At 39.8% G+C, this 16739-nt stretch overlaps 1 protein-coding gene across 2 annotated transcripts; it reads right to left on the bottom strand.

The window, feature by feature from the left end:
* Nucleotides 1-1457: 1457 nt before the first annotated feature.
* Nucleotides 1458-14710, bottom strand: LOC106532719 (nuclear factor 1 X-type; the record flags this gene model as incomplete). 2 transcript variants are annotated; one of them, XM_014028836.1, is given in 4 exon segments in its annotated part: nt 1458-3887; nt 7034-7125; nt 11876-12023; nt 14535-14710. In XM_014028836.1, coding segments are annotated over 4 exon segments (431 nt in total), but the record flags the coding sequence as incomplete, so codon positions are not given.
* Between the last annotated feature and the right edge of the window lie 2029 nt (nt 14711-16739).

Genomic DNA, 16739 nt, shown 5'->3' with positions numbered 1-16739 from the left:
TATTTAGAGTCCCGGAGCATTTGGACTTGAAAACAAATGAACAAACAAAGAAAAATCTTAAGAGGGCTTCCCTCTTTTTCGCGCGACGCCCTCYAACAATCTCGTAACGAACACGATTCCTCCACCAAGGCATTGCACATGGCTCAATCAACATACATCATTTAGGTTCAAGAACAATACTTCCCATCAAAACAAGAAAGAAAACAACAAAAACCTAATCTGCTCTTTATTAATTTTTTTATCAACTACTTTAGCTTTTTTGCTTTATTGTTTGCGTTTGTGATTTCCTTTCCGTCCTTTCATGCTTACGTGGGCTTACACACCGGTTAAATGAGCGCCGAACGGTAAATTTGATATGCATCCTTTGACTGTGCGATGTTTGCCATGCTTCCAAAAAAATAACTAGACTGCCACAGAGCTTATCTTGCAAATTAAAAAAAAACAAAAACAAAAAAAAAACAGGATATATCTATAAATATATATATGTGTATTATATATAAAGATGCTTGCGATTATCTAGTGAGCTGTCGCTATTTCCCCTCCCTCCTCCTGACATAAAAATTTCACCATTCACTATAGCTTATATATGAGAAAAAAGAACCTGAATTCATGTTTGACAAATTGCATAATGGGAATATAGAGGCACTTCCATAGATTAAAAAAGAAAATCACTGTAGCTTTTTTTTAATGTAACGCCATACTTGGTGGAAATAGTCGTGTGTGTGTGTGAAGCGGATGAGATTGGTCGGCAGTCAGTTGGCCAACTACGGGGGTTCGTTTCCTTGCAGCGAGGAACGTGGCCGGGCAGTCCAGTTATTTTTTGTTTTATTGAATGGGTGATTTAATTCAGCTTGTAACAGAAGATGACTGAATTAGGCTGAATGTGTATTAAGCTAATTCTACAGAACATGATCGAAAGCATAAAGGCCTCATTAGATTGTCGATTTTTGACTTCCCTTTGAATTCAGTCGTGCACAGGGGCTGTGTTTAATACTGAGTGGTTAACCATTAATCTGATTCAAGATGATCTGTGCTCTAAAAGTGGGTTTTCATCCCTGTAACACACCCACTGATTGGAAACACTAAGTGGTTGGTAATCTACTTACAAAAAACAAAACTCTTAAGGTTGGCTGGCATGATTGTATTAGTGCAGTTTGATCTATAAGGGCTCTTTCATTCACAATAACTGGGGGGAGTGCTGGTGCTTGTGTGTGCATGTGTGTTGGGGGGGGAATACCGTGACAACTGGTAAGTTTAATTCTACCATGTTTGATCCACATACTGCAGACCTTATTGGCCCCAGTTCAAAATTTGTCCGATATGTCACGTTTTGTTTTTGCTCRGCAGTGTGGCTGCCTCTGCTCTTGGAGCCGGAGCCTGTCTGAGAGTGTAAACAACGGGCTGAATTTACAGGAGACGGAAAAGAAGAGCTACTCCGGGGGTTTCTTTTTTTTCAGCAAACTTCCCTCCTTATTTTCTATTTTTCGTATTTTACTACCATCGGCAACTGACCATTGCATCTTTTTCAAAAAAATGTTTTTGTAAAAGTTATTACTTTTATTTTTGCACATTTTGTTTGTCTCAAAAAAAAAATTAGCTTCATGTGATTGTCAAAACTCCACCTAACGGGCTGTCTGGCACTGAGAACAAGCAAATTATGTGAATGAAAAATTACATTTTAGAAAATGCCTTTTTTAATTTGCTGGATGAGAAAATTAATACCACTCAACATGTGTAGCTGTAAACGAGGGAGGACCTAGTCTGACTGGATTTTAGTAACTAAATTATGAAGCATTGCAATACCACTTTTAGCCACTAGGTGCTGGTGTCCAACATCTTTAGCAAACTCAAAAGCYGCACTTGTCGTTATCTACATTCTCTCCCAATGTGATTGTCATTATTTTGAAACAGATTCTTTTAATCTTTTTATATCCCAGTAAGACTTTTGGAAAGGAAAGCCTAAAAGACATTCAAATTGGCCTTAAACATCCAGGTTAAATAAGAATAGAATAGAAGAAGACAAATTTGGTTTAAAAGTGATAGTTTTGCAAGCATTGAGACCAAGGCCCTGACCATGTTTTTCCAGATAATTTTAAGAATTAGTTTTTCCTTCACTGTGAGAAACATTTTTATTTTGATGAAAAGCTAAAAATGCAAACAAAAAACTATGTAATACTCGTGTAGTGCCACTAGATGGCAATACAGTCAACATTAATAACGCCTCAACATTCCAAAGAAGATTCTGAGCATGGCTAAAGATCTCTAAAAATATTTGTTGTTTCTCACCAAAAATGCAGTTTGCATAGGGATATTTTGCAAAATATCAGTGTTGGTGTTATCGTTAAAAACACTGATCATGTTAGCATTTAGTAGAAGTGGAAAAATTTACAAAATGGCACCATTGTTGTTTTGGTTTCTAAGATTAATTGTGAAATAAGCATCTACGCTATAGTTTCCTAACTATARTCTACTATGGAAATAATTAATAAAATATTTTTTTTCTAAAAACTTAATTTCTGTATAGATAAGATGCGAAAACAACAGAAATGTCTATTTCTGCAAAGTATCCAGTGTGGACAGGGCCCAAATGAGAGCCAAACTATTTTCCATCACTAAAATTGTGTCTATTGTTCACTGGGATGCTTGAAAAATACTCATTTTCTTATGACTACTTTAAACAGTCTCAAATCAAATGAGCTGTTTGTCAGAGCTCGACATGTGAGTGATARCAGTTTTCACATCTAAAAACAAAAAGCACACAGGCCTTATTTTCCACATTTTTACACACACTCCTTAATCTGGGCTTAGCCAACGGATCTGTGTATGCTGCTTCAACATACCACTTCTTACTGCGTTAAGGTGCTGCCATTCAAATACAAAACAATTCTTATAAAGTAGCACAAATGCAAAAAGGACTCAGTTTAAATAAGAAAAGACAAAAGGGACAAATATTCATCATTCAACTACGTTAGTAAACCCATAGCTGCTGCCAATAGGGGGTGAATAGTGTCCAGAATCAAATGGTGATTGTGAGCATCGTGTCTGGTCAAAGGAGTTTTCTGGGCTTACGGAGAAAGAAAATCATAATTGTGAATATGAAGCTGAGTAGTGAGGACTTTCTGATTGAGGGGAGACAGGAGAGTGAGCAGTGATTGGCTAACCTGGACTCTGTGGGGACGAGGACACGAGAAGCTTCTTGTACCTTGATTTTTTTCCTCTTTTTGTCAGGAAGGTGTGGGTTACCTCCCATGCCTTGCGAGTAAAATAGTGCACATCGTCAATACTAGTGTTAACTGATTCCAAGACGTGTTTTGGCGCGGCGTCCTGCTCGCTACTGGTGTCGTCATCAGTCGGAGGGACAGAACTCATTGATAGGTTTTGGGTTGTGGCTTTTGACACAGGAGCATGGGTTGTAGTTGTCACTGGAAACCATTGGATCTGCATTTGCTGGACTGTTGATTCTCTTAGCCGTTCATCACTAAATGAGTCCTTACAAAGCAGGAGGAGTCGGCCGCTGTCACATCCTCCCGTTGCGCTGCTGCTGGTTTGAGGAGGCCTGTGCTCGCTGCCGTCCCCTTACCTCCGTTTCTCATCCTTCCGTTCTCGTTGCCCATCTGTTCATCTTTCCCTCTCTCAATCTTTGCTCAAACTGGGTCCTCCCTCTGACTGCGTGAACAAGTCCAGAGTTCCACGGGATGTGTTGTGCGGCTGTTGTATTTCGTATCAGGTGAGAAGTGCTGTCAGGGCTGGTCGGTGGGRTGGTTGGAGGACAGTTATTATTATCCTGCTGCGGTTTGTTTTCTCTGTTCTTTTTCTCTCATTTCAGATTATAAAGAAAGAACTCTACTTGCTGGTTTGAACACAGATTCTTGTCAGAGGAACCAAGACTGAAAGAGAAGAAGGGGAAGAGAATCAGAAAATTTTAGAACTACTAAAAATGTGTCAAAGTTTTCATGAAACTTTTTTTTTGTTTCCTGAGGAAAAAGTGAAAACACCTCGACATGTAAATATCCAGACAACCTTCAGATTTTTAACACAACATGTTGAGCAGTTAGAGCAAAGTTGCACAAAGCACCCTAGCATAGTTTCTCATTGASAGGCGACTGTTGCAAAGTCAAAATTGCAAGCAAATAGGCAAATTTCCAGTCCAACAAGTGACCAATGAGCTGTATGGCAGCTTTTTCAATAGCCAATGTTTTTTAAATTATGACTTATTGTCATGTGCACACTTGCAATGCCGAAATCTAGGCCGAGTACATTACTTTGTTGCTCACATTATTCCTACCTTGGCTCACTTTATACTTACTTAAGGCAGCTTCCTTTATGTTTATGATTTAATCTACCAGAAAACACATTAGAAAAAAAGATAGGCAGATTGGATCAGTTTTTATAATTAAATATTTATCATCAGCGTTGGTTTAAGATCCTGACATTTAGGGCTGTAGATTTGTTTCCTGTCAAAAGGCGAGCTCCTGTGCAGATGTCAAAGCACAGACTTAACGGTGTAGAATTTCCAAAAACTAAATTGGAGAAAGGTTTGACATGTTTGTGTTTACGACTACTTACTCACAGCAAACCTATCAGCAGGGGAGTTTATGTCTTATTTTTGAAAATAAAATTGTAATACAATTATTCCCCCCCCACTTTTTTTCCACAAAAAGAAAACAATAAATTTTTTTGTAGCTTTACAAGACGAGATGAAAAACGTTTTAAAATTCTGACCACGTTTAATCTGCCACCCTCCGACCCCCATTAAATAAATAAATAAATAAATACAATGTGCGTTATGCTCTAAAGCCCTGCAGGTCATTTTCAGCAGTTATGCTTAAATGTAAATATATGACACTGTAAATTTTAAAATCAGGCCAAAGTTACCTAAATACAACCAGAGAGCAGCTGTGTTTTTAACCAGTTAGTTTCTATTGTGTTAGAGCAAATTATATCATTTTATTGGGAGGGTTATATTCACAGGATCAAACGTGAGTTTAGAGTAAATAATCACTGCAGATAAGGAAGAAGCCAGCGCCCATCAGACTGCAGTTCCATGACAGTTTTTTTGTCTTGTGTATTTTGGATTTCTCTCCGTGTTTCTGTCACCTCACCCTCTGATTGGCTACACATTCAACAGGCTGTGAGCTCGTTTGTCCTTGGTGAACACCACACATGCTGGGATATCGGGCCAAAACAATCCAACATGTAAAATATCCCTGATTTGAGATCAGAACGGCCCCAATTTTCTGAGCTGACTAGATCACTCGTAACACACCACACACAGCAGGAATATCTCACAGGATTATCTTTAAAGCCAACACGATAATTGGAGCATCCTTAAGATTGTCAGAAGGGCAAAATTGGGCCAAGAATCGGCACAATTATCTTGTCCTGTGAACCAAAGCACAAAGAGGTGTTGGTTTGCAGCTCATCAGAAAGGATTCTGACAGACCGAGTCTTTCCGTTTGTAGAGCAAAGTGTTTCTTGAATTCCACTGAGCAGTAAATGGCTCATCATGACCGAGCAGCAGCAGGGGTGCAAGCAGTCGCCACTCTCTGCCGCTTGTGGTGCGCTCATGTCGGGTGTCTCCTGCCCAGCGGGAGGCCGGGAGCAGAACCGGGTCACGGCTGCTGCTGCTGTCGGCCGGCCTGCTTGGCCTGCAGGATCTGGCTCTGTGGGCTAAAGTGCCAACATTCTAGGAGTCGAGCCTTGGAAACTCCTCTGCACCTCCGGGGAAGCAGCCTTTTATTTAGTTTGACTCTAGCAGGTCGCATGAATTACCCCCTCCCGTCATCCTGCCTCCTGCCCCTTTCAGCTCCCCTCTCTCCCCTGGGCAATGTCCCAGCGAGCCGAGGGGCATTGTGACTTCTCCCTCCTCAGTGTCTGTGCCTCTCTCTGTGCGCAGCTCTCACAAACACACACAGCCCATCTATCTCTTGTGAACACTCCCACTAAACCCTTGGCAGCAGACAGTGACCACCCTCTTTTCTTTCCCGGACCCCTCTTGAGTGAACTCATCTCAGATTCAAGATCAACTGGCTATGACATCATGTCTGGTTGCCGGGGGTAACGAGACAGCTGGGACGTGACTTTCTATATGGACCAAACTTGCTCTCTTCCCTCCGTTTCCTCTTTTTCTGGACTGTTGGGGTCTTGTTTCGGCTCTTTCTTGGCTGTAGTACACAACAGTTGCCACTAGAGGTCAGGATAAGCCCGTCGGTGCTGGTTGGGATGTCTGGTCACCACCGAAACTTTTGACAAAGTCTTCTTTGGCCATCAACTTTTTCATTGATACTGACACGTGGCTCTTCCTTCAAACGTAAAACACTTTTGCTCCACTGAGTGTAAAATATCTGTGCTTTTGCGTTCTGCTACAGTCAGTGAACGAATATTTGCAACGTTCGTTTGGAGTGTGCAGTTTTTTTTTCTTGTTCAAATAAAATATGAGAACAAAAAAAAACAACCCTGAAAAAGTGAAGAGAAGGGGATTATGAGTGGTATAAAACAAACGGCAGGGCAGAGACGAAAAGCGAGACAAAGCGAAGGGRAGAGGAATAAGGGAGGGGGGGGGGATCCTCAGATGGTTTCCATGTGTGGAGCAGCGGAGCTGAGCTGGCTCCAGGCGGGTGTGGTTAGACCCTAATGAGAAAAGTACTGGCTGTAATGGAGGAGGCACACGGGGGAGGCGCAGAGGGGCGATGGGAAGAAACGAGGAAGGTGAGAGACGGAGGGAAGCGAGRAGCAGAAAAGCAGAGGGTTGGGTGGAGAGGAGAGAGGAAAGGTTGCAAAGAGAAGAAGGCATCTGGTTGTGAGGGGTATGCTACGTGCCAAAAAGTACACACACATACACACACACACACGCACAGTAAAATACAGATGCACCCGCTGATTGTGGGTTAGTTTGAGAGGAAACCCAGCAGCAGGTTTCAGGGAGTCAAAACCAAACTTTGGCTTACATCCACACGGTTAATACGTTTCCTGAGTTTCACTGGTAATTACACCAGTTCGTTTTTCTACACAGGCCGTCGGTGAGATGCCTCACCTGTGTCTGCTGCGGGATGTTCAGAAAGTTGTTGTCCCGTGATCCGATGCCGACAAACCTGTTGGGAGCTGTGGTGCCTGGCGTGGAGTATGCTGTAGAAACACAACACACACACAACCGTGGATGTCAGAGATGATTCCAGTAGCTAAGGTTGCACTTTCTGTGTGAATGAAAGTCACGAACAGTTTGGCAGTCTGTGTAGCTTTGGTACTAGAATGTACAGAGGTTAGGCCTCTGTCTTCTTCTGTTTTTCAAACTTGAAGCTGGTAATACCCACTTCACAGACGCTGCCACGYTTCATTTTTGGAACCAGAGTTTGTAAGTCCTCCCCTACTCACATACAACCAAGCATTGAGAAACTTCATGTAACTTAACTAAATGTATATTAGAGAAACAAAAAATTTAACATACAGCAGCAAGATACACTGGAAAATTATCTGTGGTGTTCTTTGAGTATTTTAGTCAGGAAAACATTCCTTTCATATGCATTTACRTCAAACTAACACTTGTTCAATTTCTGGGTTACATTCTTGTGTCTGGCTATAAAATGTGTTCATGATTCATCTGCTAAGCTGTTCAGCAAGCTTTCCTTATTGTTAGTTCCTGTCTTTTATCATGCTTGTAAAACTATCAATTTCTAAAATTGTCAAAAATGTTTGCTTGTGCTCCGCCAAAGGCTGCACGCATCACCAACCAAATCATCAGCTGCACCTGCTGGTCCTTTGTTTCTTGAAGAACAACCCAGAGGTCTAGTGTGTGCGAGTGTGTTTAATGTGATAAAATCAATTGTGAATACATGAAAAGTGTATTAGTAAAGGAATTGTAATACTTTAAAAAACACATTAAGCTGTTTTTTTCAAGGGTTTAACCAAGCTTCAGATGAGATGTAGGAGCAAGAATAAATATCACCTGACATCATGACACATGGGCATTCATGTGAGTGTTCCTTTGTTTGCTAGAAAAATATTTCATGTACCATCTGATGGGTTTTATTGAAACTCTCACCCCCAATTTACACTACTTGTGTTCCGTCTCCGCTCCGCTCCGGTCCGACCTCCGCAGCAAATACACACCCATTAATGATCAATGAGAGTGTTTACACTGGCTGCGCACGGCGGTGGTGAGCGGACGGCAATCTGTCAAAATTAAAACAGATCCTATTTTTGCCGGACAATGGAGCAGCGCCAGAGTCAATTTTTAAAGATTACGTCGCACCAACAGGAAAAGACACGAGCACAATATCCGTATTTTCAAAATAAGACACTATTCGGCGGAATAATTTGTAGGAATAATGCTGAAATTGCGGCTATATTAATAAATATATTTCCACACAAATGCTGTCAGAATGTATCGTTCTGTTTGGGAAGCAGATGGAACCATGTAGCATGAAGCATATGTGTACACACGATACATGTGGATTTTATTTTGAAATCAGAAGTTTTAGAAAGCCGACAGTGAGACAGTTTCAACATAGATACTAAAAGCCTTTATATTAATGTTTTCAGCTGTGTTTGGAGTTCGTCTTTCACAGAATTAATAATTTTTTGCTGTGACTTCCACACTTATCACTGAKTTTATCGCGCGATCTCCTTCCTGCACGTCTGTCGGACCAGAGCGGAGCGGAGGTGGTGTAAACTGGACCTGAAACGCACAGCTGCGACCTGCGCACCGCAGCGGAGCCGTAACACATGTAATGTAAATTAGGGGTCAGAAGCCAACTCAACACAGCTGAACAAACACAAAAATCACTATATCCAATCCATTTCTGTAGACTTTAAGCTAAGGTTTGATGTGGTAGTAGCTGAGACTGATCTCCAGCACATGTGATGAGCAATAACTGACACGGGACATTTTTATTGTTAAAAACAATCTGAGGTGAATTTCCTTTTAAAGAGTACATAAAAAAACACCTCAAAAGACCAAGAATGAACTTTCTGATGATGTTGGACGAGTATTTCCACTAACAGCCGTTGCCTGTTTGTTGTTGACATTGTTACCATCACCTGTCAATCATTAACCATTTCAGCACAAACTCAAGGTTTATTGATAACAGGATCTGGCTCCTYTGTTAGTCACAGGCAGCATAAAACACAGAATCACTTCATTATAGAGTGTGATGTAATTAATAGCCCACCAGGACGTCCTGTGGTATAAAAATCTTGTCTGTTTGAAGCTTCAGACATAAAACATCATCTCTAGTTTGCTTTCGTTTGATACAGGAGGGCAAACTTTACAGGACTGTGGACACAAAGTCAGCAATTATTAGCCAACATCTGTAACTCATCAGCACAACACTCAGTGCTTCACTTCATGGTTCTCCTCACACCACAAATTCATTTCTCTCTGAAGGCCAGTATTTTCCCCAATCCTTGGCCAGCTTTGGTCTCCCTGACACCCATCAGAATAATTATGAGCCTGTGGTCTTTTGTACAAGTGTGTGGTTACATTTTTGATCTTTTTTTTTTCCAGCATCAAGACTTTGACATGAAGCCATACCTACTTTAGCCACTCAGTTTTATACTTAATCACTGGTGAGATGAGTTTTCAAGACAAACAAAACTCTAATAATAAACCATCTCTAWATGTGTCGCAGTCCTCCATAAATCAACAATTTTTTGACAACCTAGACCGAGTCTGTTTGTAAAAAATCATATAGTTGACACGAGTTTATCAAAAATACTAGGTGGAAAAATGTCCAGATCAAAGACGTTTTAAAGTGCAGAGATAAAACTTGACTATCCTGGTTCTCCCCAAATTCTTATTTTCTTTCATTTCATTTACAATTTCCTCTCACTTATAAACCAGCTTTTAGTAGGGGTGTCCCGATACCAGCTTTTCCTCAAACTGAGTACAAGTACTTCAGTTCGGATACTTGCAAATAGTACAGATACTGGGTTTTTACTAAGTTACAACTTAAGCATTACACAATGACTTTAAAGACACATTTCATTTATTTTGAATGAGTTGGCTCACCTTCGACTACAGCCCCTATGATTGTGTCAAATCAAATATARAGCATGATACTGTATATACTGTGGCAAAATAAATAAATAAAAATAACAAATAAGATTTTCTTTCATCTTGTATAATTTTCTTAAACACAGACTAGATCAACTTTTCTTTTGAAATGTAAATTTTAACACATTTAATAGAGTATCGATACCAGTATCGGTCCCAAGTATTGGGACATTTTGAACGAGTATGAGTACTTGTAAAAATGCTGGTATCTATACTGGGATCCCACTACCTTTTAGAGAACAATGTGATTGAGGGCTGCTACTTCATTATTTCTAAAAATCCCTTTTATTTAAATCGTTATCGATCCACCAGAAGTGAATAAAAAAATTCACCTTGTGTACAAAAAGTAAATCCAAGTATTTTTCAAAAAAATGTCAGTTTGTGTGTAGACGAGACTACTGCTTAGGATATTTTTAAAATCAGATTTTCTGATTTTAAAAATATTCTAAATAGTATGAACAGGCTACTAGTTCATGTTAAATGTTCCTACACTATAATTCACTAGGGCTCATAAAGAGGCAAGTTGTATTTAAACTTGTACTTTATTTAAAAGTCGTATTTACAGAAAATTAAACCCAAACCTGCACTTCAGAATTTGCAATGAGAGAATTTCACAAGTATTTACCACTTATTAAACTAAAAGATTAACTACAAATAAACACAAATTGCAAACAATAAACAAAAATAAAAGCAAAAGTACATTTCTAATCTGCAGTATATCATTGAGGTCATTAAAACCCTTTAAAAATGTTTGTCAAAATCTGGTATGCAAACTTTAATTTCCCAAAGTGATTAAATCCAGTTGATTAACTCTGCTTGAAGAGTTTGAGCACATCAGAATGATGACACCGAGCATCAGTCAGGGACATTTAAAACCCAGTGGCATCAACATTTCTGACAAATTTAGGGCAGTTTGAGGTACCCTGTGGACTCCACAGTCTGAATCTCACTGAAGGGTTCGAGGAAGCAGTGTGCAGACTGGTGTGGTCTGTTTGTGTGCAGGAAAGGGAGGAAGGACAGTAATGGGAGACACAGGAAGGAAGGTACAGTATACATCATTATTTCTAAGAACTGAAACATACAAAAGACATTAAAGACTTGCAGACGCTGACTGGGGAATAAAATGAAAACACTAACTTTGAAGGAGAGCTAAAAATGAACAAAATAAAATCAAGACGTGCTCCATCCAGTGCCCCTCAGGAGGACAAATATATCTCTGACATCARTCCCTTGCCTTAAATGCAGTCTATTCTTCCTTTTCACGTTTACCAAAGAAAAATATTCCAACTTAAAGCAATAGTCAACCGAAAAAAAAAAGTAAAAGAAGCAAATATAGATATATATTCCACCAATGTCCCAATTTTTGCTTTGGAGTCCATACAAATTAACTGCCCTAAATTTGTGTCTCAGTTAATGAGTGTTTGAAATCTCACAAGGTTTGTTGGTAAGTCCATCAGGGGAGGAAAAGATTTCTTTAGGAAAATAAGATGCATCCTCCGTAGCACAACACGCAGAGTGGTTTCAAAATGTGGAGCCACTAAAACTCATGGGGCCTAATAAAGAACCATGTGGAGTACCACAGGGGTCCAAAATGACAGATCATCAAACTTCTTGGAGGCTTGGGTAACTCTTACGTGTTCCATTTATTTTTTTTTTATTTTGTGCTGGCTTCCAGGAAGGAAAAAGGGAAGTGAAATGTTGGATGATGGCACGAAGTTGTAGGAAGAACAATGACACGGGTCTTTTTTGTTTGTTTGTTTTTTTGTTTTTGTTTTTTCTGCTGTTGGTTTTGATTTTATAAACGGTCTCTGCGGGGTCACTTACACGGAGATGCGGGCGAGGAGAGTCCGCCGTCAGGGGGTGTGCTGTTGGGTTTAGAGTCGGGCATGGGGAGGGGCACTGGGCGGGCCACTGGGGGAGGTGGAGGCAGCAAGAAGGAGCCTGGCATTTTGCTCTGGCCGCTCCCGTTTGGCTGCAGACAACACAAATAGGGTCAGGTGGGCGGCATGCGACAACCCGCAGACACGGAATGGAAACAGTGCGCGGCTCAAAAAGGCCGGGTCCAAATAAAACATGGCGGAGGGAGGAGAGGGGAGTGATGGTGGAAGGAGGGTGGGTGNAACTGAAGAAATGAGGTATGCGGACAGTATCGGTCATGGAAGTGTCAAAAATAACAGGCACCACAAGAAGTGACTGGAAGTGGGACCAGGAGCTGGAGGTTCCACAGAGGTGGTTCGTGTTGGGTGAAGAAGGTGTGGAGAAGGGAGTGGGGGGAGGCGTAAGAGATTTTTTTTTTATTTTTTGGACTGGGTTTATCCAGCAGATGGCAATAAATTAAAACCATGGGAGAACACTCGTCTACACAAGCACAACACAACCAACAACGATGCGAACCCCAGACAACCAAACTCCAACTAAAATCGGAACTGCCGGAGATGAAAACAAACACGATGACAAAACACAAGATTGGTATGCTTTGACTGAAGCGTGCCGTGATTGATTCGCTCTTGTGCTGATGATTGTAACTTCAGAGGGGTTGGGTGGAGCAAAAGAACAAAMTAAAAACAAACAAACAAAAAAGGAGTGAGGAACATCAGGATCTGAAACAGGAAACGGCAAAATGACATTGACAAAAAAGCACAAAGATTTGCAGACCAGCTGACTAAACAAATGTCTTCGCTTTGTGTGTGTGTGTGTGTGTGTGTGTTTGTGTGTGTGTGTGGTGTGAAGGTTTTAAGTCTTTATAATGTCGGTGGTCATATGTCATGCAAAAATTTCCGGTATGTGATATCAGGTTGAAATGATAATACAGTCATAGGAAAAAGAAAAAAAATTCACCATTTTTCCATTTTAGGGTTTCACAAATCAGAAGATAATAAAAACAGTTAGGTTTTTCCCAGATTCTAAAATTATTTCAATTCAATCTCAAGTGCGCCAAAAAACACAACAGATTCCATCATGTCATTATTTATTAAACAAAAATCAAGCTAAAATGGAAAAGCAGCGCATGAAAATCAAAACCCACACCTGCTGCTTCCATGGGATTTAAGAGGTTCAGTGTCAGCCAGGTGCTGCTGATCCCATCCATAGATTAAGTGATCATCATCAGTGATCACATTAATAAAAGCAGAGATTTGGATTGTTTATTGGTCTGAAACGTGTAGGTATGGAAGAAAAGACATCAGCAGTGACCTTAGAGAAGAAACTGATGTTGCTCATCCATCTGGGAYGGGTTGAAGGTCATTTCTATCTATAGACTGTACACAAGTAGAAAACATTTAAGACAGCTGCCAATCTTCCCAGAAGTGGATGTCCCAACAAATTCACAACATGGTCAGACTGTGCGATTAGCTCCATCTCAGACTTCCAGCAAGTTAAAGATTAAAGTTCATGACAGGACAGTTAGAAAAAGACTGAACAAGTAAAGGCTCGGTTGAAAGTTGAAGGAGAAAGCCTCTTCCCTCTAAAAGAACACGGCAGTCCAATTTAGGTTTGTTAAGTTTCATTTAAATGAACCACAATACAGATGAAACTAGACTCAAAAGTAGAGACATTTACCCACATTGCACAGCACCATGTCTGGGAAATCAAACCCAGAACATTAGCACAAATACCTCTGTATCAGCACAGTGGTATATGGCAGATTTTCAGACCTTTGTGGAGGTAGATGAGAAGCCAATATTTTCCACCGATCTTATCTAAGTGTTGGCCAATCTCCAATCTCCCACATTTTCCACATTCCTACTGCAGACCAAAATATTCTGAGGCCGTCTGTCTGACAGCTGAAAGTTGGACCAAACTGGGTCACGATGCAACAACATCCCATAAACAGCAGCTCATCTACAGCAGAATGACTGMAAAAGAAAAGAATCAAAGTGCTAGAATGGTCCAGTCAAAGTCAAGACTTCAGCCTGATTACAATTCGATGGTGGGACCATAAAAGAATCGTTCAAAATAAATGTCTYCAAACATCAGTGAAACGTTCTAAAAACAAGTGGGTCAAAATGTCCCCACAATCATAAAAACAGCTACTGGGAGTTTTTCACTTTGGTTTGGTTTAATAAATAACAAKGGGGTAAAATCTGGTCTTGTGCTTTTGGACACGGGAGTTTAGATCTGAATAAGTTTAGAACCTGGTAGAAACCAAACTATTTGTAATAGTTTTTGATATGAAAAAGAGCAACTTTTCTTTTGTTTTTCCGTGACTGTACATCATTTAAAATGAAATTTCTAATTATCATCTTAATATCTCAGAAGTCACATCACAATCATWAAGATTGATTCTTAAACCAGAAAAGTCTGATAGTTAGTTCTCATTATTGTGTCTTCCATTTTCTTCCACTGGTAATTTTAATTTTTACTTCTAAATTAAGGTTTTTGATCTGGTTTAGATATGCTTCATACACAAGTCTTTAATATTGTAATTAAGGCAAGGTTTTAAGGCACGGTAATAACTTTCCTACTAACAGCTGGCAGGTCTTACCTGTCCGCCGGCCTGCCCTGAGCCATCAGCACAGACAAACTGCACAAATTCCTTCAGGGGATCCTGTCCAGGGTGGTGGTGGTAGCGGATGGTTGGGTGGGTGAAGTAGGGGCTAGACTGCTGGATGATGGAGGGAGATGGGAAGGGCAGAGCCGAGGCTGAAGCACGGGGGCTTCCTGCAAACACAAATGTTTGTGTTAGATCAATGCAGACAGAAAACCATGGGAAAAGAAAAAAAAAGGCAATCGTTCAGGACGAGACAGATGATCAGTGAATGACAGCAAGAATAGGACACATAAAAGATTTTTTTTTCACATGAAAAGCTTTTGTGGGCTTTGCTCATATTGTTTGATACATTTACAGAAAGACATTTACTATAGATAGAAARACTGTAGTATTTGTGCAAAATCGGGTCCGAATACATCACTCCTTTTTTTTGWAATTGCTTAAAAATAAAAAAAGAACTCTCAACACACAAAGAAAAGACAAATTCCTGCAAAAATGCAGAAATACACATGTAACACCAGTAAATGGCAATAATGTTGAAATTAAATATAAACTAAAAACTTTCTGAAAAGGGCTAAAGATTTTCTCAAAAAACCTGAATCTGGATTATTTCTTTGACATTGTTCATCATTTCATGTCAGTCTGTAATCTTTTCAGCACAGTGAGCCAGACAAAAGAAAAAAGAAAAAGAAAGAAAGAAAAAAGAAAGAAAAAAAACCTCATTTGATAATGGTTTCTTTTCTCGAACAGAAAGCAGCTGTGTTAACATATCAAACAAGTTGCTGAGTCATAGTTTTAAAGGTTTTCAAGTCTACACAAATACACTGAGTTTTAAAACTCTTCGCCTTTAAAATGCATTTTAAAAAAATACAACTTGTCTCACCAAAAATGTTTGCCTGTAAATAAAAGTTGTTGACCATATATGTAACAGTGGACCTGGTTGTCCATCACTGAGAACTGAAGATAGGAGCTAGTTTACAGGAGCTGCCATGTTTTATTTTTGGAATCAGAATCTGTGCACCCAAAGGGAAGCTGGTCCCATTCTGGCTTCAAATTCCAACCAGAGGCGCCTCCAGAAAATGTTCAGAGGCGGCCTCAAAAATCAGATAATACAGTAGGTCTGTGCTTTTATTTTATTACAATTCAAATGACCAARTCTACCATCGCTATTCAATTTATTAAAGCGGCTAGAAATTTCAAGGGGTGGCCWTTGGCCCCACTGGACTCCCCTTGGTGGCACCCTTGCTTCATTAGATGTCTATATTTTTTGTGTTAATGGTAAGATGTGCTACCTATAATGAAAGTAGACATGCTTTGAAAATTTCTTTCATAATGTTGTTAAGATAACTTGTTTATCTTGTTRCTCAAGATAAGATTTTTATTTTGTTGAGTCAAGATAGCAAAGCTTTCTCCAGAGACGATGGAAAGGGTGTCTGTAGACTACACTTTTTTAAATCACAACAGCGCTTCTTCACTAGAAATCAAGAAAATCATTGCAGCTGATTCGAGCTGAAATCTTCCAGAATCACCCATCGATGAACATCATCTTATTATGGATCCTCTCCAKGTYTCATGGCAGAGATACGAAATAAAGAAACTGGATGTAATGCAGGATTCACTCATTTTCTCACCGTGTTCATCTTGTTTTCAGAGGAAAAGCTTGTCTTCAGGAAACAAAGCTTGTTTTTCAATGAGCTAGGTTGTTTTGAGACAACAGAACAGTTAACCCGTGATCCCAAGAAAACCACGTTAAAACAATAACAGCAGTATGTCTGTTCTCTGTGTTCATAAGGTGCAAATTTAGCCAAGAAAGTTTAGTTTGCAAAATATCTGTTAGTGCACACGGGGTCTTTTTTTTGTGTGTCACTTCAGTAGAAAACGAAACCAAATATTAGTTTATTTAGTTTATTTATTTCTTCATCATCAGTGACTTTTTTAAGTGAAGAGAAAATAGAGACAGAGAGAAAAACAGAGAGAACTGGAGAAACTTAGTTCTAAAGCACCAACCTGAGGGCTCCAAATACAACAGACAACATTTAAATCTGCCAATAAAATGCACTGTGCCTGCTTAAAGTCTTACTAACTTACTTACAGCAGCTAAAAGCTTAAAGTAGCAAAAGAGGAGAGAAAAAAACAGCTGAAGCCAATTTTAAAAAGGAAGATTTTTTTCCAAAGGAACTGAAAAGGTCTGTGTATTTC

The sequence above is a fragment of the Austrofundulus limnaeus genome, unplaced genomic scaffold, assembly GCF_001266775.1.
Source record: "Austrofundulus limnaeus strain Quisiro unplaced genomic scaffold, Austrofundulus_limnaeus-1.0 Scaffold819, whole genome shotgun sequence".
NCBI classification, from domain to species: domain Eukaryota; kingdom Metazoa; phylum Chordata; class Actinopteri; order Cyprinodontiformes; family Rivulidae; genus Austrofundulus; species Austrofundulus limnaeus.
Note: the sequence above shows the minus strand (reverse complement) of the source record. Positions and strands in the feature narration are given on the sequence as shown.